General features: G+C 39.6%; 1 protein-coding gene across 1 annotated transcript; it reads right to left on the bottom strand.

Annotated features, from left to right (window-relative positions):
- Nucleotides 1-6,245: 6,245 nt before the first annotated feature.
- On the bottom strand, nucleotides 6,246-26,279 carry MTFMT (mitochondrial methionyl-tRNA formyltransferase). The gene is given in 10 exon segments (XM_008535956.2): nucleotides 6,246-6,506; nucleotides 6,509-6,671; nucleotides 7,887-7,969; nucleotides 8,841-8,919; nucleotides 15,311-15,402; nucleotides 18,664-18,739; nucleotides 20,133-20,235; nucleotides 21,816-21,938; nucleotides 23,762-23,971; nucleotides 26,021-26,279. Coding segments are annotated over 10 exon segments (1,179 nt in total). The 5' UTR covers nucleotides 26,242-26,279; the 3' UTR covers nucleotides 6,246-6,477.
- Nucleotides 26,280-26,515: the final 236 nt, after the last annotated feature.

Below are 26,515 nucleotides of genomic sequence, written 5' to 3'. Positions count from 1 at the left end.
TTCTCTCCACTTAGAATGCCTCCCTCCACTTGACCCACCAGAGTGAGTTACCCCTATTTTACCCCCAGAAACAATGAATGTGTGAAAAAGCGAAAGAGGAATAAAACATTTGGTTTTTCACACTAATACCAATTCTTGGAATACCATCCTTTTAAAGCTTCCCAGGGTACAGTTGGCTGCAGTGTTACATATCAAATTAGGCTGAGCCCCAAGATTGGAAGTGAACGCTATTTCCTTATCACCAGACCCAATCTGTGTCAAATACACACCACACTGGATTATAGGGATCAGATCCAGAGTGGGGATTCTGGAACTGACCCAGAAAGATGCTGACATGACTGTTCTATAGCTTGCTGCCTAAAAGTCCTATCAAACAAGTTATATGCAGTTATTTATAATTAATAATTTATTATCATCCAGGACTTAAGAAATTTGAGTTCTATCCTTGGGCAAGACATCTCCTCTCTCTAGGTATGGTTTCCTTCTCTGTAAAATGAGTCCATGGTTAGACTAAATGATCTTTTTTTTTTTTTAAAGATTTTATTTTTTTCCTTTTTCTCCCCAAAGCCCCCCAGTACATAGTTGTATATTCTTTGTTGTGGGTCCTTCTAGTTCTGGCATGTGGGACGCTGCCTCAGCGTGGTTTGATGAGCAGTGCCATGTCGGCGCCCAGGATTTGAACTGACGAAACACTGGGCCGCCTGCAGCGGAGTGCGCAAACTTAACCACTCGGCCACAGGGCCAGCCCCTAAATGATCTTTTAAGTTCTTTCCAAGTCTAAGATTTTAGACTCTATATATTTATGAGAGATATTTACGGAATCTTTATAATAGCCTTTCTTCAAAGCTCCTTTTCTCTGATAATCCCTTCACTGCCTCTCCCTTCCAATCAAACTTTAAAAAAGTAGCCTGCACACAAAACTGCCTCTTTATGGAGACAGTATTTGAACTTCTTGGATAAGTTCATGTTCATTCATCCATTTTAACTTTTTAAAATAGGAGTTCCTAAGCAAAAGTACCACATCTTTTGTATCATGTGCCAACCTAGCCTTTCATTAATGTTTCTTCTGTAAATAACAACGTGATAATCTACCTTCTGGAAGAAGAGCTGCAAGAAAGAATCCTGGGAAACAAGAGCTGCACTATTACACTACAAAATAAAGCAGCTTCTATCTGTAGGGTTCTAGAAGACTTTATGAATTCTTAGAGGTAACGAAGACAGTGATTAAATAGTAGCAAAATGAGAAAATCTTTTTGAAATTGTCTAGCATAGTGCCTGCATATAATGGGCAGTCAGTTAACACGTGCTCCTCTTTCTTTGTTTCTGAGCACCAAGACGTAGCACAGTAAATTCCCTGATCGAGGATACAAACATTTGCAAGTACACGTAGGATAGTAAAGTGGGTAGGCCCCCAGCTTGGTGTCCCACTCCTGCTCTGTGACTTCTAGCTCTACCACTTATTAGCTGTTTAACATTCGGGAAAAATGACTATCAATAACAGTACCTTCCTCCCAGGGTTATTATGAGGATAAAATAAGATAGTTCAGGGCCAGTGCTTAGAAACGTAGCTAGCACTCAATAGATGGTAGCTAGTAATGGTATTGAGAACCTACTGTGTTCCAGGCACTATGCTAGGTGCATTCTTTGTTTCTATTCCTCATGACAATCCTTGCAACATAGGTACAACTTTCATTTCATTTCAAGGAAACAGATTCAGAGAGGGTGAGTAACCAGCTCAGGATTACGGTCAGCGGCAGAGCCAAGGCTCATGCCGTGTTTGTTGAATCTAAGACTCTGCCTCTCAAATCATATATCTTTACCCTGAAATTGTTTGATGAATATAAAGAAAAATGGTGAAAATAGGTTGTACTGCCTTAAATACAAAGTATAAAAACAGTAAACATCCTTTTGGCAGCTTTTCTCAAGAGCTTGGTTTTATGCTCAGAAGCATTTCTTTTGTCCGTCAAGCCAAATCAAGAGGAAAATCTTTTTGAAACAAAATCTGCTGTAGTCTTCAAGTTCGAATCCTAGTATTGTCACTAGCTAACTTGTGCTGGACTCCTGTTGCATCACCCCTAAAATGAACTTTTTTTTCTTTTAAAGATTGGCACTTGAGCTAACAACGGTTGCCAATCTTCTGTTTTTTTCTTCTTCTCCCCAAAGCTCCCCAGTACATAGTTGTATATTCTAGTTGTGAGTGCCTCTGGTTGTGCTATGTGGGACGCCGCCTCAGCATGGCCTGATGAGCGGTGCTATGTCCGTACCTAGGGTCTGAACTGGTGAAACCCTGGGCCACCGAAGTGGAGAGTGCGAACTTAACCACTCAGCCTCGGGGCTTGGGGCCGACCTTAAAATGAACTTTTGAGTTACTAAATCGTAGAGCCTTTCCCACGCTAAAATTCTTTCCCTGCCTGTTAGTCTAAAGGCATCTCAGCAAGCTGTTGCTGCCATCCAGAGGAGAAAATATTGTTGCAGGCCCAAAGAAAGCATTATCGCAGTATTAGACTGTGGTAACAATAATAGCTACCATTTATTGAGTGTCTACTGTGTGCCAGGCACTTCCCTGGGCATATGCTATATGTATTTCTGTTCTTCAAAGTAGTTGTTACCCATGTTTTTGAACTGAAAAATCAGAATTTAAAAAATTTAAGTACTTGTTCTAGGGGCACCCAACTAGTAATGAGTAGCTGAATTCTGTTTTGAGTGTGATGTTTTTTCAGCAAGGACAAGAACCAAAATAGAAAAATCTTGCATAAGAAATAAATGTGTTTGCAAATCCATCCTTTCAGCCAGAGCACAGAATAGGCTGTTCCACCCTTCCTGGGAGGACCCTGGACCTAAGGGCCAGCCTGTGGCTCCACACCCACCTCTTAAGCTAATTAAAGCTGTTACTACTCTAGCATAAAAATTATTTGTTGAATCTGATAAAACGCAGCGTCCCATATCCAGAGATTCTGATTCATGGTCTGGGGTAGGACCCAGGAATCTACATTTTAAACAAGTACTCCAGGTGATTCTGGTTCAGATGACAAACATTGCTCAATCATACTGGATTGTAGTTTCTATAGGGGGCCTGAACAAAGAGTGGGTGATATAGTTTCCCGAGGCCTATCTGGAATGTGCACCATTTACTTTTCAGAGGATGGGCTGCCAAAATGAAGATGGCATTTCTAAACCAGGTGTTTGTCCTCCAGTCCTAGGACGGGCTTAAGGCTCCCTGGACAGGAAACTACCCTCTACAAGAGGGGCCTTGCACTCTTGCCTCAAGATTTCATATGTATGAAAGGTGTTTCATAGAATCCTAAGTATACCAACCATGCCAGTCATGATGACCAGCTTCCCTTTCCAGCTCACACAGCCTTACCTAGAGCCTCCTTCTCAGTATTAGGCTGTTTTTTTATGCAGTTGAAATCGTTGGACTGGGGTGGGCCTTGACTCACAGTCTGGCCAAGGACAAGAAGTGGTCTGGCACGAAAAGATTCTGCCCACCAAGGGCAACGGTAATTGGCTAAACTACCAGATAAGCTCCATCCAGAATATGGGGTGGCAGACCTGAGACCATTAACCACTAGGTAATAAGAGCAGAAAGCTGTGCCCTCAGTAAGGCTCCCCACTTCCCATGGCAGTGCCTGAGTGGGCACTTCCTTAGATCCCCTGCAGAAATCAGCATACTGCACACCCATAAGCTCCCAGAGGGCACTGAATCTCATTCTCTCTGAATTCCATAACATGAATTTAGTGCCTGGAGGGGGAAGTAAGTACTCGATACATATTAACTGAAAAACAACAAAAAGGCACTTTCACACAGTCAGTGATTCTCAAAACTATTTTGGCAGTGTTATTTTATTTTAAAGATTTTATTTTTCTATTTTCTCCCCAAAGCCCTCCGGTACAGTTGTATATTTTTAGTTGTGGGTCCTTCTAGTTGTGGCATGTGGGACGCTGCCTCAGCATGGCTTGATGAGCGGTGCCATGTCCATGCCCAGGATCCAAACCGGCGAAACCCTGGGCCGCTGGAGCGGAGCGCGAGAACTTAACCACTCGGCCACGGGGCTGGCCCCATATTTGTTTTTTATCTATAGCCCCATTTCACATATGAGGAAACTGAAGTTCAGTGATGTTAATGACTTGTTAGAGATCAAGGAACTAATCAGTGGTGGAGCCAGAACTCTCTATAAGAATAAAATACCCAACTGATAACCCAAGTTCTCACTTCCACAACAAAAATCTTTTAAATAATTTTTCCCCAGCCCCATAACAGCTGTTGTAGTTCAGATCGCCACATTTCTAACCTTCCAACAGATCTTCCTGCCCCAGGTTTTACCTCCAATCTTACCTTCCATCCCACTACCAAAGTTAACTTTCCAAAATGCAAATCTGGTCATGTCACTTCCCTGATTAAGTCTATTGCACACAAAACAAAGGTCCAAATTCTCATGGTTTTCAAAGCACTCCATGATCTGACCTTCCAGTCTTGCTCTTCCAGCGTCAACTCCATCATCCTCTCCCTGTCATATTAACTCTTCCAGTTTCTTCAAAACACTGTGCTCTTTTTTCTCATGTTTAACATGTTTGTTTCTCTTCCATGATCCATTGTTAGCTTTTCCCTGGTCAGCTACATATACATATGTTAAGTATCTAACTAGCTTATACATTAAAGAGAATCTATAGCAAATTTATGGCTTAAAGAATGATAATAAAAAGCAATCATGCTCCCACCACCCAGTTTAGGAACCACATTACCAAAACCCCCTGTAAGATAGTGTTCTTTTATGCCTCCTTGCCTCTGCACATACTAGAATGCCCTTCCAGGCCTTAGTGTGCATAGTGAACCCATCATTTGGAATCTCAGATTCAGCTTTACCTCTGGAAAGTCTGCATTGACTCCCTTGAGGGGACTCCCTTAATGCTTCCATTATCCCTCCATTATGGCATTTATAACAGTCTAGTTGCTTACATATTTGCCTCCAGAGTAGATTTAAGATACCAAATATTATTTAATCTCTGAATCTCCAGCAACCAGCATAAAGGCTAGTTACACAGCAAATGTTCAATAAATAGGATTGATAAATAGGATTCAATTTGGGGGCTGGCCTCTGGCCGAATGGTTAAGTTTGTGCGCTCCACTTCGGCGGCCCAGGGTTCCAGTGGTTTGGATCCTGGGTGTGGACATGGCACCGCTCATTAAGCCATGCTGAGGTGGCATCCCACACAGCACAATCAGAAGGACCTACAACTAGAATATACAACTATGTAGTATGTAGGTGCCATGTCCGCACCCAGGATCTGAACCAGCGAAACCCTGGGCCACCAAAGTGGAGTGTGCGAACTTAACCACTTGGCCACGGGGCTGGCCCCTGGAGAAAGATTTTAACTGATAAGAGTCTAGGCAGGAAAAGCTGATATGTAACTGTCCATTGCACCTCCTTCCTTCTCCAGAAGTGCTTGACTTTCTTGGAGACACAGAAGATGAGTTTGCACAGACCAGATGCTCAATAACCTTTACTGCACACCTAAGTTGAAGAATGTCTGCATCTTCCTACTTTAAGAAAACCCAGGGGGCTGGCCCTGTGGCCGAGTGGTTGCGTTCATGCGCTCTGCTTCGGCAGCCCTGGGCACGGACATGGCACCGCTCATCGGGCCATGCTGGGGTGGTGTCCCACATGCCACAGCTGGAGGGACTCATAACTAAAATATACAACTATGTCCTAGGGGGCTTTGGAGAAAAAGAAGGAAAAATAAAACCTTTTAAAAAAAAAAAGAAAACCTAGATGTAAAATGTGAATTTATAGTACAGATCAATGTGACAGAGTATTAAATATTATGTATGCTTAATACTTGATGAGAACTAGATGGTAGATAAATTTAAACAGCTGACTTTACTACTTGTTGAAAATCAGAAATGTAGATTAAATACTGCTGAAATGATAACAGTTAATGGTAAAAATTTAATAGGTGCAATTTTTTTTTTGTGAGGAATATTCACCCTGAGCTAACATCTGTGCCAATCTTCTTCTACTTTGTTTATGGGATGCCTCCAAAGCATGGCTGATGAGTGCAGTATGTCCACGCCCGGGATCCAAACCTGCAAACCTGGGCTGCCAAAGTGGAGCACATGGAACTTTCACCACCAGACGATGGGGCTGGCCCCCACAGGTGCACTTTTTAAAAGAACCTCTCTTCAGTATATATGAGCATACCAGTTAGCTGCACTTGCTTTTAGGGAAAGATGCAATCTCCTTGAGTTTGATATTATAGATAAAAATTTTATTTAAAGCTTCTTTTGTCATTCAAATAGAAAAAGCTGTTTTTAACTACTGTTAAACAAAAAGTGGAAAGTGAGGTAATTCATCTTTGACAATAATCTTCTCTTCCGCCAACAGTGTCATCTTCTTTGCAAGTAAAGGTAATTCCTTATAAATAAGGCTTTTAATAAATTACAAATATGTAGTAGGTTCTTGTCCATCTTCTTCCTAACTACTTAATGCACTGTTGCATAGCAACAATTTTTTTTTCTGCTTCTTTGTTGGAAGTCTGAGAGTCTGAAATCTGCATTGGCCTGGTTGAGCTTGGGAATTTTTCTGGTACCAGGGGTGCAAATATCCGTTGTAGAAATCAGTAGCTGTTAGTGTTTTCTTGAGCATCACTGATCGAACACCAATCCAGCCATCCTAAAGGGCAAAAGACAAATAGTGAACAGGCAGTGGTGGCAAAACTGGTGGTAAATTTTAGTTTACAAAACTTTTAATGTGAAAACAAATAAACCAACAAATCTTTACTATAGCCTAGCTGCAGATAGCACAGTACTAAGTGACATATATGATTCTTTGACTCTCAAAGTTTATTACCAAGGAGTGATAACAAATGTGCAGACCTATATAAGCCTATTTAAACACAAAGGGAGCAGAATAAGAAGGTATGTTATATTTCCAGAGTGCTTTATGGTTTTCAGAGTATGTCCAAGTATCTTATTGTTACTGGTCATCAAAATACAGCCGTTCTAAAAAGCAGGCACATCCAATATCACCCCCAGAGAAAACTGATTTTAGAAGAGAAAACTCATGCCCAGAGAGGGTGAGTGATTTGTCTGAGGTGACACACCTGGGGGACTCAAACTCGCATGTTCAGACAACCCCAGCTTCTTCTCTGACAGCAAACTCCAGATTTGCAATACAGATATATACAGCCACAGACAAGGACAGCAAGACATACACACCCAACGCTGTTCCAGAATAAGTTGGAGAGATGAAGGGAGGTTGATGTAGGAGTTCTGTATCTACAGTCTGTGTAGCTCAGATCAATCTATCACACATTTTAAATATACTTTCCTGAGCATGGAATATTGCACATAAACACTGCATGAAGGAAAATACCCAGGAAATGGAAGGATTGTGGAATACTTCTCAGGACAATGCCATGGTGTTATGAAACAATAATGGTTTAAAGTCATTTTAAATAGTTAAGAAATCTCCTAACCACTGTTCAACAGTAAGTAGGATACATGCACTGCAGTAATTCAGCTAGACACTTCGATAGGACGTCAGTATCTTTTATGATCGTCATATTAACAAGATGACGTTAATTAAACAACACTATTAATAAGAGGTTGTTAAATTGGATTACTGAGAATATTCAGGTTTCTTTTAAGACAGCACTAAAGTTATTGAATATTCTTTCATTGTTTGAGTAATAATAATGCCTTGGCAAAACAGCACTTTCAAAACATTATACTAGAGATTCTACTATTTCTTAAGAAAATTAAACTGTCCGTTGGCTCAATCTGGTGGACAGGCAGTTGAGTGAAGTCCCAACTAAAAATGATAAATAATATAAACTATAAACTCAGTACAACAAGTATGATAATTTGAAACTAAAGGAGAATGTACCTTACAACAAACCAGCAGTTTCTGTGAGTGTTTGTGGTATATCACCGATCCTGGAATAACAGCCTGTCCTGTTAATTTTGGATCTAAAGAATGGGGGAAAAATAAAAAAGATATGAGAGAGAGAATAAATAATCATGCAATTTCATGGCACTTCTTAAAAATCAAAACATCATGGGAAGCAGTACTAATGCTGGAGAAGACACATCTGCTGATGCCCCGACTTTGTAATCCAAAACTTAATGATGGAGCCATGGTGCTCTGTGTGTACCTCGAACCCAAAGGGAAGCTTTCTGTACACGTAAGAAGCTATGAGTCCTTCACCCAGTCTCCCAGAGATCAACCTAAAATGTTGAATCTTGAAGTTTTGACCATTTTGGGGAAAGAACTGTCTCCCTCCTAGAGAGAGATACAGGAGGCTTAGGATCTAAGGTGGCCCTTCCAATCCATGACCAAATCAGTCCCAATTCCTAGATCCTGAGGAACTCGGACACCCTCTGAACTATGCCAGTTCCCTCTGTGGCTCAGAGTCCTTCAGTCCACCATGTTGGGAGGGCACTGTTAGGCCTCAGAATGGATCTGTGTCACGAATGCTACACCTGGGCCTAAGATTCTCGCTGAGCTTCCCAGAGATTTTCATTATGATATTCACCAGAGTGAAACTAACCAAGTCATTTTGCACTCCCTGAAAATCTTAATGTAAGAAATCACAGATCTTAAAATGAGATAGTACCACTGCTCTGCCTACTTCCCAGGTTCTTATGATTAAATGAGAAAATACATGTGAATGGACACTGCAAAGAGTAAGACAATAAATGAACGTAAAGCATTATCATTATTGAACTGAAACAAACTAAAAGAATCCTTATTTTTAGTGTGTGACCTATGGTAAAAGACACATTTTCAAATACACTATAGTGAAAACATTTTCCATGTCAGCTATTCAAAAGTTAGTACCAGTGAGGACTGAACTATTAACTTCTACCAAATCCAGGAGTTTAATGGTATTATCCATCCAGAGTGTCTGCAACGGAATCTGCAAACAAAATTAAAGAAGGTGTGATAAAGAAATACATTCAGCCCCCAAACCCTTTTCAACTACTATTTTGTGTTAATCTGGTCTGATTTCTCTCCCAATTAAAGATGAATTTGGAACTCAGTCTCTGAATCTTATGGAACAGCACATAAACATGATCCTCTACATCAGCCTCCAAGATTTGTAAGATCTTAAACACTTTTAAAATCAATGTTTATATCTTTATTAATATTTCTAATTAAAAATATATGTTCATTATAAAAAAATGCAAGCATTACAGCAATTATGTTTAAAAAAATTTAGAAAGTCAAAGTATTCTGTACTCCTATTCCCAGAGGTAACCACTGTTAACAGTTTGATGTGTATTTCCTTGTATTTTTTCTACAAAGATTATTTCAAAAATCTAGAACATACTGTTCTGCAAGGAACTCTTTTTACTTAACCATAAACCATGGGCTCCTTTTCATCAGTACGTGCTTATCTATTTCACTCTTTTTATCTGCTGCACAGCATTCCATTTTATGACTGTACCATAGTTTATGTAACCAATACCTTTATGATGGACATTTCAGTCATTTTCAATTTCTTGCTATTATAAAATTTTTAAATGTGCTAATAAATAGCCTGGTAGATATACCTTTGAGGACTTTTACATTTCTGGAGAATAATGGTTTTTTTAAAGTAGACTACCTAGTTTAAAGAGCATCAACATTTTATTGTTAAACTGCCTTGCTAAGAGAAAAAAGAAAAAGACAACCTATTGCTGTTTATTATTAGTGGGGCCAAGGAGCATTGCATATATTTTCTTGCACATTTTATTTATTTCTCTGAAAACTGCCTATTTATACCCTCTACCCGTTTAAAAGAAAAACAAACTGAGTTGTTCATCTCTTTCTTATTAATTTGCAAAAGTGTTTTATATTTTTAGGAAATAAGCCCTTTAATTCTTGGATGTATTACGAATATTCTTCCAGTATGTTGACTTTTGAACTTGGGTGCAGTAATTTTTTTTTCCATGTCTAAGTTTTTTATTTTTATGGAGTGATATTTATCACTCTTTTCTCTCATGGCCTCAGTGGTTCATGTCATGCTTAAAAAGACCTACTCCAATGGGCCGGCCCCTTGGCCGAGTGGTTAAGTTCTCGTGCTCTGCTTCGGCAGCCCAGGGTTTCACTGGTTCGAATCCTGGGCGCGGACATGGCACCACTCGTCAGGCCATGCTGAGGTGGCGTCCCACATGCCACAACTAGAAGGACCCACAACTAAAATATACAACTATGTACTAGGGGGACTTGGGGAGAAAAAGCAGAAAAAAAAATTTTAAAAAAAGGCCCACGCCTCACTTTATTAAATATTATAAAAAAGTATTCAACTGTGTTTTTCCCCAGTCCTTTGTGGTTTTGTTTTTTCACATTTAAATTCTTGATCCCCCGAGATTTTATTTTCATTTTAAAAGGTAGGCCTCTCATGGCTAACCTGCTGTCCCAATGTTATTTACTGGCTAATCCATCTCCCCTTCCCCCGGTATGAAATGCCACCTTTATCACATAACACATTTCCAGTATACCTGACACCCTGCAACTTGATTTTAACTGTTAATAAAAATTAACACATGCCAGGAAATAAGTCCTGTCACATTTCTGAGTTAAATACATTTATTTTCAGACTTTCATTCAATCTTCTATTTCATAGATGACGAAAGTGAGGCCCAGAGAAATGCAGGTGTTTTCCCAGGTGAGACCCAGGTAGTTAGTGGCAGAGCCAAGGATCAGAATCTGTGTTTTCTCATTATCAGCTCAGTGCTTTTTTATGAGATTCCTTAAAGAAGACATTTAATTTCTAGAAGAGTTAAGTGGTTGCAAATATTTGAACATTAAATCAAAAAAATTAAATTTGAAAAGTTCACAAGTGTTCATAACCTTACATCTGTCAATATTGAAGAGGAGATTGGTACAACATCTTCTGTTGGTACAGTATCCTCTTCAATAACTTGCTGATTTATTTTTCTTTACCTGCTCCGAATAAAAATTATGAAATGATTTTCATATGTGTAACTTTTTTCTTTCACAGAACTCAAAATATTTTTGAAACATGTTTACTGACTAAAAAAAGATTTATATTTACTGAGAGTGATAAATATGCTAGGTATATAATCAGAATATGCAGTTCTTGTTCTTGAGGAGGTAAAGCTCATCTTCACCTTATCATCAGAGCATTGCAGAAGGGAAAATGATGGCGAGAATATAGTCATTTCAGTGTCTACCATCATTACTTGTCCAAATCATATGTTGGCAGGGATTTAAATTCACCGTTTATCTCCTTTGATCTTGACAGTTGTGGGCATGCTCATTAACCCTATTTTAGAGGTAAGAAAGCAGAAGCTCAGAGAAGATAAGGGTATTGCTCTTGGTTAGTAAATGGTAGCTCCAGGAATCAACTCTCACCTTCTGGCTCCAAGATAAGTACTCATTCTGTTACTGCACAAGCTTTTCTCAGTGGAGAGGAAAGGTGAACTGCAGAAGATAAGGATCATTATGTATGAAAGTAACTCTGTGTTTAACGTTGAGAAACTGTCAACTGTTTTCCAAAGTGGCTGCACCATTTTATGTTCCCACCAACAATGTATGAGAGTTCCAAATTTCTTCACATCCTTGTCAATACTTGTTGTCGTCTGTTTTTTAAATTATAGCCATCCTAATGGATGTGAAGTAGTGTCTCAGGACACTTTTGATCTGCATTTCTCTAGACTACTGAAGTTGACCACCTTTTCATGTGCTTATTGTCCATCTGTATATCTTCTTGAGAGAAATGTCTATTCAGATCCTGTGAGCATTTTCTAATTGGATGGTCTTTTTTACTGTACAGCTGTTAAGTTTTTTAATATATTCTGGATACTAGACCCTTATCAGATATATGATTTGCAAATATTTTCTTCTATTCTGTGGGTTGCCTTTTCACTTTCTTGATAGTGTACTTTGAAGCCCAACGGTTTTTAATTTTGAAGTTCAGTTTTTAGTTTGGTTGCTTATGCTTGAGGCATCACATCCAGAACCACTGCCTACTTCGAGGTCATGAAGATTTATCCCTGTTTTCTTCTAACAGTTTTATAGTTTTGGCTCTTACACTTAGGTCTCTGACATATTTTGAGTTTATTTTTGTATGTGGTGTGAGGTAGGGGTCCAAACCGATTCTTTTGATTGTGGATATCCAGTTGTACAAGCATCATGTGTTGAAAAGACTGTTGTTTCCTCATCAAATTGTACTGGCACCCTTGTCAAAAATCAACTGACCATAAATGTATGGGTTTATTTCTGGACTCTCAATTCTATCCCATTGAGCTATACATCTATCTTTATGCCACTGCCACACTGTCCTCGTTACTGTAGCTTTCTAGTAAGTTTTGAAATCGGGAAATGTGAGTCCTCCAACTTTGTTCTCCTTTGTCAAGATTTTTTGGCTATTCTGGGCCTCTTGCAATTCCATACAAATTTTAGGATCAGCTTGTCAATTTCTGCAAACAAGTCAACTGGGATTTTCATAAAAATTGTGTTGAATCTGTAGATCAATTTGGGGAATAGTCCCATCTTAACAATATTAAGTCTTCCAATCCATGACCACGGAGGTCTTTCCATTTATTTAGGTCTTCTTTACTGTTTATTAGCTCTTATCTTTTAGGAATCTTTATCATTCTCTTTACGTAAGATTACATCATCTTCAAACACAGATAGTTTTACTTCTTCCTTTCCAATCTGGTTACCGTTTGTTTCTTTTTTCTTGCCTAATTGCCCTGGCTATAACCTCCAGTACATCTTTCTCTTGCTCTTGATCTTAGGGGGAAAGTTTTCAGTCATTCACCATTAAATATGATGTTAATTGTGGATTTTTTGGTAGATGTTCTTTATCAGGTTGAGGAAGTTCCCTCCTATTCTTAATTTGTTCAGAATCTTTATCTTGAAAGGGTACTGGATTTTCTCAAATGCTTTTTCTGCATCTATTGAGACAATTATGTGGCTTTTGTCCTTTATTCTGTTAATATGGTGTATTATATTGATTGATTTTTTTGTATGCTGAACCAACCTTGCATTCATGGGATAAATACCACTTGGTCATGGTGTATAGTCCTTTTTTATATGTTGTTTGAAGATTTTTGCCTCTATATTCATAAGGGATATTGACTTATAGTTTTCTTTTCTTGTGATGTTTTTATCTGGATTAGCCTACCTTGGATTTCATACTACCTGCTCCCTCTGCCTGGAATGCCCTTTTCCTGATCTTGGCATGGCTGGTTGCTATCGTCTTTCAGATGACAGCTTAAATGTCAGTTCAGAGAGGTATTCCCCATCTATCCAGTCTAAAATAACCTTCAGTTAGTCTATCACCTTATCCTATTTTTTTGTTTAAGATTGGCACCTGAGCTAACAACGGTTGCCAATCTTCTTTTATTTTTTCCCTGCTTTTTCTCCCAAAATCCCCCCAGTACATAGTTGTATATTTTAGTTGTGGGTCCTTCTAGTTGTGGCATGTAGGATGCTGCCTCAGCATGGCCTGATGAGTGGTGCCATGTCTGCACCCAGGATCCGAACTGACGAAACCCTGGGCCACCAAAGCAGAGCACTCAAACTTAACCACTCGGCGATGGGGCCAGCGCCCCAAATTATCCTATTTTAATTTTCATCAAGGAACTTATCACACTATTTCTTATTTATTTGCTTATTTATTGTCTTTCTTCCTACACCATCTGTATCTCTAGCACCTAGAACAGTGTCTGACACATAATAGGCCTTTAATAACTATTTAGTTTAATGGATAAAAGAATAATAATAGGTATCATTTAATGAGTACTTACTCTGTGCCAGATACTGTACTAGATGTTTTATATACATTATATCAGCCCTAATTTCCCAATGAACAAACTAAAGCTCGGAAGTTAAGTACCCTTCCCAAGTCTACAAAGTTAGGAAGTAGCAGAGACAAGCTGGAACCCAGCTCTGTCTGGCTGTAAAGTCCCAAGTTGCTTTCCCTATGCCATTCTGCTGTAGCAGGAAAAGTACAAGGTTTGAAGTCACACAGTTCTGATTCAAAGCTTGACTCTCACTAATTAGCAATGTAACCTTGAACAACATTCCATAACCATTCACTGAGTATCTACTTTAAGGCTCAATTTCCTCAACTTAAAATGGGATAATACCCACAACATGCAATTGTGATCCTCACTGAAGAACTTGGCATGCTACAAATATTCAACAGCAGTTCTCCATTTTACCCAACATTAATAACAGGGAAGGGCCATTAAAAACCCACACAAGCTAGACCCAGAGTTTAAACAATACAAGAGGCCACCAACATGAAGGAAAAAAGCCAATAAATTTGTCAAAAGAATTGAGAATTTAACTCAGATATTTTAATGAGTTGTTACATTACAACTCCACTTTGTGTACCATATGTGGTAATCAAGGATTTAAGAATTCAATTATAAAACATGGGCCATAGGCAGAAAGACAGACTGGAAAAAGCGTGGGATTAGGACTTAGACGATTTAAGTTCATTAGTTAGTGACTAGGTACCCCTGTTAGTCACTTCATTTTCATTCCCTTAATCTATGAAATGGGATAATAGAACTTGGTTATGGGAAACTGCAAAATATGTATTTGAAAGTGATTTGTGAATTCCAAAAACTTAAAGTTTGAAGAATATTTTTTAAGTGAATATCAGATACACAAGAACTGAATGTAGTGACTCAAACAGAAACTTGTACACCAATGTTCATAGCAGCATTATTCACAACAGCCAAAAGGTAGAAACAATCCAAACATCCATCGACAGATGAATGGATAAACAAGATGAGGTATATACATACAATGGAATATTATTCAGACTTAAAAAGGAATGACATTCTGATACATAGCACTACATGGATGAACCTTGAAGACACTATGCTAAGTGAGATAAGCCAGACACAAAAGCACAAATACTGTACGATTCCACTTACATGAGGTACCTAGAACAGGCAAACTCATAGATACAGAAAGTAGAATAGAATTCATCAGGGACTATGGGGAGGGGGAATGGGAGTTACTGTTTAATGGGCAGAGTTTCAATTTGGGAAAATGAAAAAGTTCTGGGGATAGCGGTGATGGTTATAAAACAACGTGAATTTATTTAATGCCACTGAACGATACACTTAAAATGGTTAAAATGGTAAATTTTATGTTATGTATATTTTACCACATTAAAAAAATAGCCATTTTTTAAAAAAATGAATTTCAGGATTCTTAGGTTTAGTTTATGAGATTCATTCCTGAATAAAAATATTTCAAAGGTGAATTACACACGTGCACGCGCACACACACACACTCTCTTAGGTAAAACTGCAATGTGACTTCGAACTTACTATATTTCCTATGGCACGATAAAGTCTGAATATTTGCTCTGACGTTTGTTCCTCCCATTTTATACAGCTGGTACCAGCAGAAATCTTAGGGGCTACAAGATAAAGCCAATAGCAAGAATGAATATCAGGTTCCATGTCCATGAATTAATAAGTATTGATGCTGAAGAACAGATACAAGAGAATTCATTATATTATTTCCTCAACTTTTGAATATGTTTGAAACTTTCCATAATATAAAGGTAAATAAATAAATCATACAAGTACTAGAAGAAGACATGGGTGAATTTCTTTATAACCTGGGAGTAGAAAAATGACTGAACAATGACTCAAAATACAGAAGTAATTAAAGAAAAGAATGATAAATATGACTACATAAAAAACTTTTTCAAGACAAAAAAAATGTCACAAGTCAAAAAGCAAATGACAAACTGAAAGTACTTTTTAAAATTTGTATTACAGTGCTCTGTATCTGCTTATATAGATATAAATCTGTAAATATACATTTATGTAATCTTATAATAATATTAATATAATTAGATTATATTTAGGAGTACTTTATATCTATTATATAGATTTATTTATATCTATTATATAAAGTACTCCTAAAAACTGAGAAGAAAAAGATCAAGAAATCTGATAGGAAAATTGTCAAAGGATATAATAAACCGTTCCCAGAAAAAAGAAATGCAAATAGTCCTTAAACATATGAAAAGATCCTAACCCCCCTCACAGAAGTAATATACATTAAAACTACTCCAAGATGCAGTTTCTTATCTATTTGATTAGGAAGTAACATGCATAAAGTTATTTTTAATGGCATTATTTGAAATAGCAAAAGACTGGACACAAATGCCCATAAATAGGGGCTCTGTTGAATAAATTATGATATATGCACACAAATGAGAACTAGACCACCATAAAAATAGAACGGGGGAAATCTCTTATTGATAGGAACTGATCTCCAGGATACACCACTGAGTGAAGAAAGAAAGGTACAAAAGAGTGTACATTTTATACCACCTTTTGTGGAAGAAAAGAAAAATCTGCTTAAAAATGTGTTTTTGCTAATTTTGATAAAAAGAACCAACTAGAAGGTGAAATCAGAAACTAAGGAAAATACTGACCCAGAGAAGGAGGGAAACAGGCTTGGAGGAGATAGGGATAGACGAGAGACTTCTCTGAGTTCACCTTCTCAAATTTTAACTTTTGAATCATGTAAATATTTTACATGTTCAAAAAATTAAATTTAATCAGAGAGGAAAAAAGCAACTCTGAAAATTAAACACAAATGGAAAAAAATAAACCTAAGTATATATCAAACTAGATAACAAAACCACATGGAAAAAAGAATTGTCTCCAGAAAGTTTTGAACACAGTACTCTGACTGCATAATCTTAGCAGGATATATTCTAAGGACAAAAAAACCTGCAGAGAAATCTTAAATCTTACTCAGTAGTTTTACTTTTTGTAGTAATATTGGTGGCATAATTTTCAAACTATTTTATGCTTAGCAATTAAACAAATAGGTTAGTATTAATACAAAAAAAGATATTCAGTGTAAGAGAAAATACTCTAAGAAAAACTCTGTAATTTAAACTTTGAATCAGTAACAATATGAACTCAAGTATTATTTAAAAAATATAATGCCTAGCCTTGTCCATTGTCACCTTATCTTGGAACACATTGTTGTACGAGATAGTTTCTAAATACCACCCCCCACTAAAATGAACAAGGGAGAGATGGCTGATTCCAACAGAGGACAGAGAATTTACAAGGTGAGCCTGGGACATCTTATAATAGAAAGCAAGAAAGCACTCAAAAACTAATTGGCGTGGAGAAGTGTCAAAAAGATGCAGGAGCCAACTTTAAGGGGCTCCCACTGGCTAAATCTGGGACTACTTGAGCAGCATAAGCATTATGAATGTAACTAACTGTAAAACACAATAAAGGAGAATCCACGAGTCAAATGATAATTAAAAAAACTTGTTTACCCATAATTGAAGGCAATTGTGGCACCAACTCCTTACTCTAAAAATTGGTAATTAGAGAAAGGCTTAAACAATTATTCTGTCATTTTAGGATGAACTAAAATTCATCAATTGATGAGGAAAAGTTCTTCTTTACAGAGCAATGCCAACTAGTAAAGTAAAAGGAATTAGAAAATCACCATTTTGCAATCTCTAATGAAATAATTCATTCAGGGAAGGAGCATCAATCCATGCTAAAATTGTGATGTGAAAGGTTGTTAGGGAACAGGATATTTGCATGGTGCTAAAGTACCCCACAGATTACCTGCCAATTGCAAAGGGAGAAACACATCTTTACACTGGAAAGATCTGGTGATCACCACCTCAGCTAGGTGAGCAAACTTAGCTTACTAGCCTTGATGCAATCTGGCATCATGGCTTACTGATGTGACATCCTAAGCCTGGAGGAGACAGGGGAGAGACTTCTTTGAGTATATCCTTTTAACCAGTTTTAGCTTCTGAATCATGTAAATGGTTTACATATTCAAGAAATAAAATCATAGATAAAAGTAAAAAGCAATCCTTAAAATTAAAAACAAACTGGCACAAATATCACTAAAACACAATTATCATCTACGAAATATTCTTTCCAAAAACTTTAAGCCTGAATCCAATCAACCTTTTAGAACTTCCAACTCACAGGAAATATAAGGGATAGAAAAACAAGTTAAACAACACTAGAAGGAAACAGACAACTGGCCTGAGCTCTTCAAAGAGTCAATGACATGGAGGGAAAAAAAACAGTGGAGGAATTACTCTAGTTTAAAGAGACTAAAGAGACATAACAATTAATTACAATTATATCCTAGTTTGAAAAAATATACAGCTATAAAATATGTTTTAGACAATTAAGAAAATTTAAATGTGGACTAGATATTAAATGCTATTAGGGAACTGGACATTTTTCTTAAAAGATGTATGTTGAAGTATTTAGGGATGAAAGGTCATGATGCATACTTCTAAATGGTTAAGGAGAAATTTAAAAATATATACTAAATAAACCACATATATATAGAGAGAAAGAAAATAGGACCAAATATTAATAATTGTTGACTCTGGGTGAAACAGGTATTCACTGTCTTTTATCTCTATGTTTGGTACTTTTCAATATGAAGAATAGGAAAAAATTTCCAATCTTTCAAAAGGCTACATGTTAGGAGGGACAAAGAGAGCTTCCCAACCATTCTTTGGAAAAGGGCACACAAGTGGGCACTCAGTCGTCAGTCAAAATCAAGGGAAATTGCAAGTGAAGCAGGCACAGTGTTCAGATGCTATCAGGAAAAACAAACCTTAGGGAAGAGGTAAGAATCTGCAGCCCTTACTCACCATGTGTCACCCCCTCAGTTGGCTGCTGCCTTCTGTTGCTCAAACTTTCAGGCAAATTTTTCAAAACTGAAATAAGCTAAAAAAGGAGAACGTTATATATTCAAGATAAAAAGAACAAAAGCAGAAATACATTGCAATTCAGTACCATGAAATGAGCTACAGCTTTAAAAGAGCTGGGTGGCAGATAAGGCAGTAAACTGGCTTAAGCTGGGAGGATGCGTGTCTGCTGGGTAGAGCTTTAGTGGCGATGTTGGTCTCTGCAGAGTTCAGGTCACTGATCTGCCTCCAGAGGACGCTGAGCTTTGCCTGACTGTGCGAGCCTTCAGTGTCAGAACAGCCTTACCCGCAGCTATCCACACTCGCACCCCGCAGGGGAGAAGGCAGAGGAGCCTCACAGAAGAAGAGTGTGCTCTGGAGTCACACAGTTCCGGGTTCAAATCCCAGTTCCACCACCTACTGGCTGTGTCATTGGGGGAAAGTTATGTTACTTGTCTGTGGCCTTCAATGCCATCATTTGTAAAACAGTTCACAGCAACAGCTACCTCAAAGGTTTGTTGAGAAGGTAAAAAAATAAGCCTACAGAGCTATCTAGAACAGTCCTGGCACACAAACCAGTGCTCAGTGAACAACAGCTACTATTATAATAGCATTCCTGAGGGGAGTTGGGGGGAAAGTTTTCCTCTACAGAAAATTAACTAGTTCAAATGAAAATCATTAATCTGCTCATTAAGCATTTACTCAGACCCCACTGTATTGCAGATTCAATGAGCTACAAAACGCCACAGAGTTCATTTGTAGCTGGGGGGTCAACAGAATCCCAGTGTGTATGGATGCAAATGACTGGAACACAGGCACAGAAGTGGGGACAAAAGCTAAGAGTCACTTACAAAATGCTATAGGCTCTTTTTTTTTTTTTTTTTTAAAGATTTTATTTTTTCCTTTTTCTCCCCAAAGCCCCCGCGGTACATAGTTGTGTATTCTTCGTTGTGGGTTCTTCTAGTTGTGGCATGTGGGACGCTGCCTCAGCGTGGTCTGATGAGCAGTGCCATGTCCGCGCCCAGGATTCGAACCAACGAAACACTGGGCCGCCTGCAGCGGAGCGCATGAACTTAACCACTCGGCCACGGGGCCAGCCCCTATAGGTGCCTTCTGACAGGGACGAAAGGTCCGTCTATGAGACTAAGGAGAGTGAAACAGGGAAGAAAGAAGGCCTCACTGTGAAATGCAGGAGACCACGTAGGACCACGTGATTCATCTGAAAGCCTTTAGGTAACCACTCTGTGTAAATTCTCAAAGAGTTACATGAGATCACAAATACCAAGCTAATTTTTAGGAAGCCAAGGATAGAAATCACTTAAAAAGGAAAAAGGAAGCTTAAAATTACATATCATAAAATTGCTCTTTTCATCAGAACCACTTAGGAAACCTACTAAATGAATAAAAAACAGTGGGCTCTCAGAGGACTGTACCATGTTGGCACCCAGTCTTGACAGCACGGCTTCCAATTCCTTCGCGGTGCTCTTAGGTGGCACAGGAACCGTTTCCTGTTTGAGAATTGGACCTACATCAAACCTACCAAAAAAGGAAAAGCAAATAATAACAGGATTAGGGACGATTTCTTACTAACAATGTTTGTCTACATGAGTGTTTATATACCACAAGGATAGTTTACTCTTGGCCACGAATTTGACTGTTAGCCATTAGCAAGGGAGAAATGTCAGCATGAAAGGAGGGAGAGTAAAATCTGGCCTGTGCTTAGATTTTACACTTATTTTTTCCTCAAGGAAAAAGTATAAAGTTGGGTATCAGGGATTTAACTGCAATAATAGATAATGCTACCATCAGTAATAAATAGTATGAAAGAAATATTCTATTTGTATAATGAAAGCTTAGAGCAAAGAACTTATTTTCCAAGGAAGTCCCATTAGGAAATCCCTAATTATTTCTTTCTATATTTCCTTTCTAAAAGGATAAGAGTTTTGCCTGGATTATAATCATTGATGATTATATAGGTGCAAGTGTATTTGTATTCCCACAAATCGTACATTTTACATCAAGCTCTATAGTGGCTGCCAGCTTTTTTTAGAAATTTGCTTTAGTTTGAATATTTAACTTTGTGGTTCTGTTAATTCTATTTTTAACTTATGAACTTTAAGAAAATATTGATTATGAAAAATCACAAATATTCACAAAAACAGAGTGACTACTCTAATGAATCTCCATATACGCATCACCCAGATTTTAAAATAATCAAAGTTTTGCCACTCTTGTTTCATTTACCCCACTCTCTTTTTTTCTAAAGTAAATTAAAGCAAGTCCCAGATATTGAGTTGTTCTTGTGAACTTGAAAATTATTCTTTTCTTTTTCCTGTAAGATTGGCCCTTAGCTAACATCTGTTACCAATCTTTTTTTTTTCTTCTCCCCAAAGCCTCCCCCAGTACATAGTTGTATATTCTAGTTGTGGGTCCTTCTGGTTGTGCTGTGTGGGATGCTGCCTCAGCATGGCTTGATGAGCCGTGCTAGGTCCGTGCCCAGGATCTGAACCGGTGAAACCCTGGGCCGCCGAAGCAGAGCGTGCGAACTTAACCACTCGGCCACAGGGCCGGCCCCCTGAATTATTCGTTTCTAGGGGTACATTAGGTGAATAATAGGCAGAGGCTTAATACACTCCTGAAGCAACTTTAAATAATTGTTTCTTAGATTGTAAGTAAAATAAAAAACATTAAATGTTTAAGACAATTATATTACACATTGATATACAATATATTCTTACTTTAGATTCCAAAAATTATTTGACCATAGTTTGACCATAGAAACCCACGCCAGCAGAACTAAAATTCATAACTAATATACAAAAATCCATCTCTCATTTACACAATGTCTTTTATAGAAATCCAGTTGTTAATAGGATTTATTTCAATTAACAAGTTAAAAATTTCACAAGGGCTTTAAAGAGAGACTGCATAAATACCAAAACACATATGGCTTATGTTAGAACCCAGGAAAAAACAGAAAGGGTACAAAAGCCAAGGAAGGACTCTGGAGCTGGAGAAATTGGTGAGCACCATCCATTCATCCATTTCCCCCCCAAACAGACTGATACCAACATTCAAAATCACAAGAAGTCTCAAGAAAAGAATTATGCTCTTACCTTTTAGGTCTGATCTGCATAATCGTTACTCCAGTAACTGTGTCTCCGTGAAGCACGGTATGGATTATAGGGGCTGGACCACGCCACCTCGGGAGGCAACTGGGATGGACATTCAATATGCCACTGAGTTAGAAAAGGCAGAAATTAGCATGTAAGTGGGCTTTACCACTTAGTCACTGCTACCTAAAGTAATATGCTACTTTTCATCATTAAACTTTCCAGAAATTTTGAAACACTAACAGTTAATTCTAGCTTGTACCACCTGAAAAGGGAGCCAGAGCTAAGTTCACTCTCTTACCATAAGAGACCAATGAAACTCAATTAAAAACAGAGCAAGAACAACTATTCATTGTTCCAAAGATGTTCCACACAAGCTCATGATGTCTGGAAGTTTTTAAATAAAAACGAAACTATGTGAGAAGAACCATTCAAACTCTATCGTTCATCTCATGGATGATGTAAATTATATTTATAGTTTAGTTACATAATTATCCTCACTTCACTTAGTTTGCATACAGAATGCCTAAAACAAGCTTCTTGAATCTCCATCAAAAGATCTATTCACCTTTGCTGTTTATCCCAATATACTTATCACCCATTAATGAGCAATTTAAATAATTTACTAATCTGTCATTAGTTTAATGATGTCTCCATCAGCATGAGTATGCACTTAAGAGTGTGCATATATGAAAGAGTCTTATATTCTAAGTTCCACTGTTGAGCCCAGGCTCATTCATCCAACAAATACTGACTGAGCACAATCCACGTGCTGGCACTGTTCCGAGTGCTGGGGATACAAGCAACAGTGAACCAAACAGAAAAAAATTCTGCCCTCAGGCAGCTTATGTGCAAAGAGTGGAGATAAGCAATAAAAACCAAAACATGTAAAAAGTTTGTCAGATGGTGCTAACAGCTATGGAGAAAAACAAAGCAGAAAAGGGGATAGGAGTATTGGATGGGAGATTACAATTTTAAAGTGGTCAAAGAAAGTTTTACCAATAAGAAGACACCTGGGCAAGACATGAGGAGGTAAAGGAATAAGCCACAGAGATATATGGGAGAAAGCTTTCCAGGCAGAGGGAACAGTAAGCACAAAGATCTCGAGCAAGGTGAATGCTTGGCACATTCAAGGCACAGCAGGAAGGCCAGTGTGGCTGGAGTGGAGTGAACCTGAGGAATAGTAGTAGGAGGTGAGGCCAGAGAGCTAGCAGGGGACCAAACCAAGTAGGTAGGTCCTTATAGGCCAATATAAGGACTTTGACTTGTATTCTGAGTGAGATGGAAAACCAGCAGAGAATTCTGAGCAGAGTGACATGATCCGACTTGTGCTTCAAAAGGGTCACTTTGGCTCCTAGACTGTTAAAAGGCTGAGAGGGCCAAGGACAGAAGCAATGGAAATAGCAACAGTGGAAGTGATGAGAGACAGTCCATTTCTAGACAGATTTCGAAGGCAGAGCCAAGAGGATTTCCTGATGGACTGGATGCGTGGTGTGGGATAAGGAATCAAGAATGACTAAGGATTTGGGTCCATTCAACTAGAAGGCTGGAATTGCCACTTACTAGATGAAGATTTGGGGAGGAGCAGGTTTTGGGCAAAAGTTCAAGAATGTAGTTTTGGACATCTCACATCTAAGGTGCCTATCAGACATCCAAGTAGAGCTGTGGAGGAGGCAGGGGGTATCCAGGGCCTGGAGTTCAGGGCGAGATCTGAACTGGAGGGACAAATGTGGGAGTTGTCAGCAGATACAGTATACGGAATTTAAATGATGGGGGTGAAAGCCCACAGATAGCGATAAAGATTAACAATTCATGCCACTAATATAATGTTTTAAGAGAAAATATTAAAGAAAGCAGAATTAGAGTTCAAGTTATTACACTTTAGATGCCAGGTCTGTATATAAAGACCAAGGTCTCTATTCCATTATCTCCTTATAAATAAAACTTACTAGGGAAATTTAAGAATAAGAGCCTCACTCAAAAGTCGGCCAAAGGAAGCCACCACTCCAACATCATATTCTCCAGACCCCACGTCTGGCCACTCGTACACTGGCAGCTGAGACTGGACAGCGTACTGCTTCACTGGCAGTCCTCTGGGTGACGGGGAGGGCACTGTGACCACTTCCAATTTGTCAATTAGCTCCTCCTCTTTGTTTTCCCTAAGTTGGAAAGAACGAAAGAAAATATGAGAGTAGTATGACAATGACTCAAAGCTAAACTACTTCACAGACCTCTACAATGTTTTTAGGATTAAATTCAGGAAGCATTCTGATAAATGAATAAAACTAATGCAAGTGAAAGACTGAGTTTTTATTTTTTATTTAATTTTAATTTTAAATTTGAAGAGCCACATGTGGCTAGTGGCTACTCTTTGGATAGCATGGTTCTAGAAGTTTCCCCTTGCAGACAGAAACATATATAGTACAGACATTTTACACAATTAGGATATAATATATACTGCTCTGGATTTTTTTTTTTCCCACTTAACAACACTATATGTGTCGCTAAGTGACGGGATCCGTTCTGAGAAACGTGTCCTTAGGCGATTTCCTTGTTGTGCAAACATCACAGAGTGCACTTACACACACCTAGATGGAACAGCCTACTACACAGCTAGGCTATATGGTACTCATCTCATGGGAGCACCGTTGTATACGCAGTCCGTCGTTGAGCGAAATGTTGTTATGTGGTGCATGATGGTATATAAGCTATTATGTGAGTCTTTTAAAACAATGGGTTAAATATACATTTGCTTGTATATGCATCGAACATTTCTAGAAGAAGAACCTGAAAACAGTGGCTGTCTCTGAAGAGAAGAACTGGGAACTAGGAGACAGGAGGAAGAAACTAACTTTTCACTGTATATCCTTTGAATCTTTTGAATTTTGTACCATAACCATGTGTTATTCAAACAATAAATGTTTTTTAAAAAACAAACAAAAATATATACCATGGGCATCATTCCATGGCAGTTCATGTAGCACTACCTCATTTTTTTTACCTGCTGCGTAGTATTCCAGTGCCCAGGGGCTGTTCATTTCTTTATTTAGCAGGTATTGCATCACATGTTAAGGAGTTAGGAGGAAAGGAGTAGATAGGAGGGCTCTAAAGAGAAAGTGCAGGAGTTGTGGAGCTGCCAAGGGAAGCATCAGCATAAGGGTCAGGATACAAGAGTGAGGGATGCGGGAGGCAACCTGGGGAAGGCAGCACGTGGAGAGCGCATTATGCAGGATGTGCAAAGCGAACAAGTGTGAAGGCAGTGTTCCAGGGTGCGTGTACAGAGGGGAGTGTGTGGAGGGAGGAATATGATACAAGGAGATTGAAGAGGGAGTCAATAGGAGGGGTTGCCGTGAAGTATTTGTAGGGAAGACTTGACGGAGTGAGATGACAGAAACGAGCGTGGGGGTGCGTCAGGAAAAAACGGAGTGGGGAGATAAAAAATGGAGGTTGGGGGAAAGTACGCAGAGCGATATACACGGGTATAACCATCACCTACCATGGACTTTCAGGACAGGTTGGACCTCAAATAATTTTTTCCCAGGTTTGTTAAATTTTAGAAATACTAAATGTATACCCAACAGTTCTGATCTATAAATCTACTCATTTGGAAACAGTTCGTTTTTGGACTCCGTCCTCATCTCAGTCCCAGAAAACTGGGGAGGAGATGGGGAGCAAAGGAGACCTTGGTGCAGAGGGATGCAAGTACCTCGTAAGAAGCCCAAAGGATTGGAGGGTACAAGTTAGATGAATAGGAAGCAGTACGAGGAAATGGAAACGGGACTTTGAAGTCAGACCCCATTTTAGTCCCAATCAGCTCAGCTGATGACCTTGGGCAATCGCTTAACCTCTCTGAACTCCGGTTTCATTACAGGCAAAACGTGCATGGAGGTGGTGGGACTGGACGGAGATGATGTATGCAAAGCGGCGAGGACGGGATTGGCTCCGCGGGGCGCCCGGTAGCGCCTGAAGAACGGACAGACAGGGCCCGGAGCGGGGGGTGTAGACCAGACGGGACCCGCCGGGCCGCCCTAGGGCGGACAGCCCGGTGCGGCGCCCCTTCCGGGCGCCCGGAGACGCCGAAATGTGGGCCCACACTCTCCGGCGCCGCCGCTTTCCCTGACAAGGAGTCCAAACCCTCGGGGTCTCCCGCAGAGGCTCGAGATAGGCGTCCCCAGCAGCCGGGCCCCCCCAAGCCCCGGCCCCGGTACCTGGCGGCGTGCAGCGCCCGCAGCGCCTCGCGGGCGAACTGGTCCGTGCCGAAGAAGAGCACACGCCAGGGCGGCCTTTCGCGGACCCGAGCGCCCCGGCCGTCCTCCCCGCCGGGGCACCCTCCGAGCCCGGCCAGCGCTCGCCACTGGGGGCTCGGCCTCCGTCCCGCGCCGCCACCGGCCGGCAGCCGCCCGCAGCAGCGACGAACCAGCACCCTCATCGCCTCCGCCGGCGGCCTGCCCTGCGCAGGCGCGTAGGGGTCGGGGCGAGCGCGCTAGGCCGGAGGGGCGGGGCCGGGGAGGAACCCCCCGAGGGGCGGGGTCTGCCAGCGGCTAGGGGCGGGGCCTGTCTGACTGGAGGCGTGGCCAGTGTGTCGGAGCTGATAAAGGAAGTTTGACGGTTCGAGCGTCATGGTGATTTTTGTTGCATTATTTGCTCGATTTAGCCAATCTCCCAAAAGAAGTCTTTTGGGAACAAATCATGTGTTTTCAGAC

Source organism: Equus przewalskii, chromosome 1 (assembly GCF_037783145.1).
Source record: "Equus przewalskii isolate Varuska chromosome 1, EquPr2, whole genome shotgun sequence".
NCBI lineage: Eukaryota > Metazoa > Chordata > Mammalia > Perissodactyla > Equidae > Equus > Equus przewalskii.
This window is presented reverse-complemented; position numbering and strand designations above follow the sequence as displayed.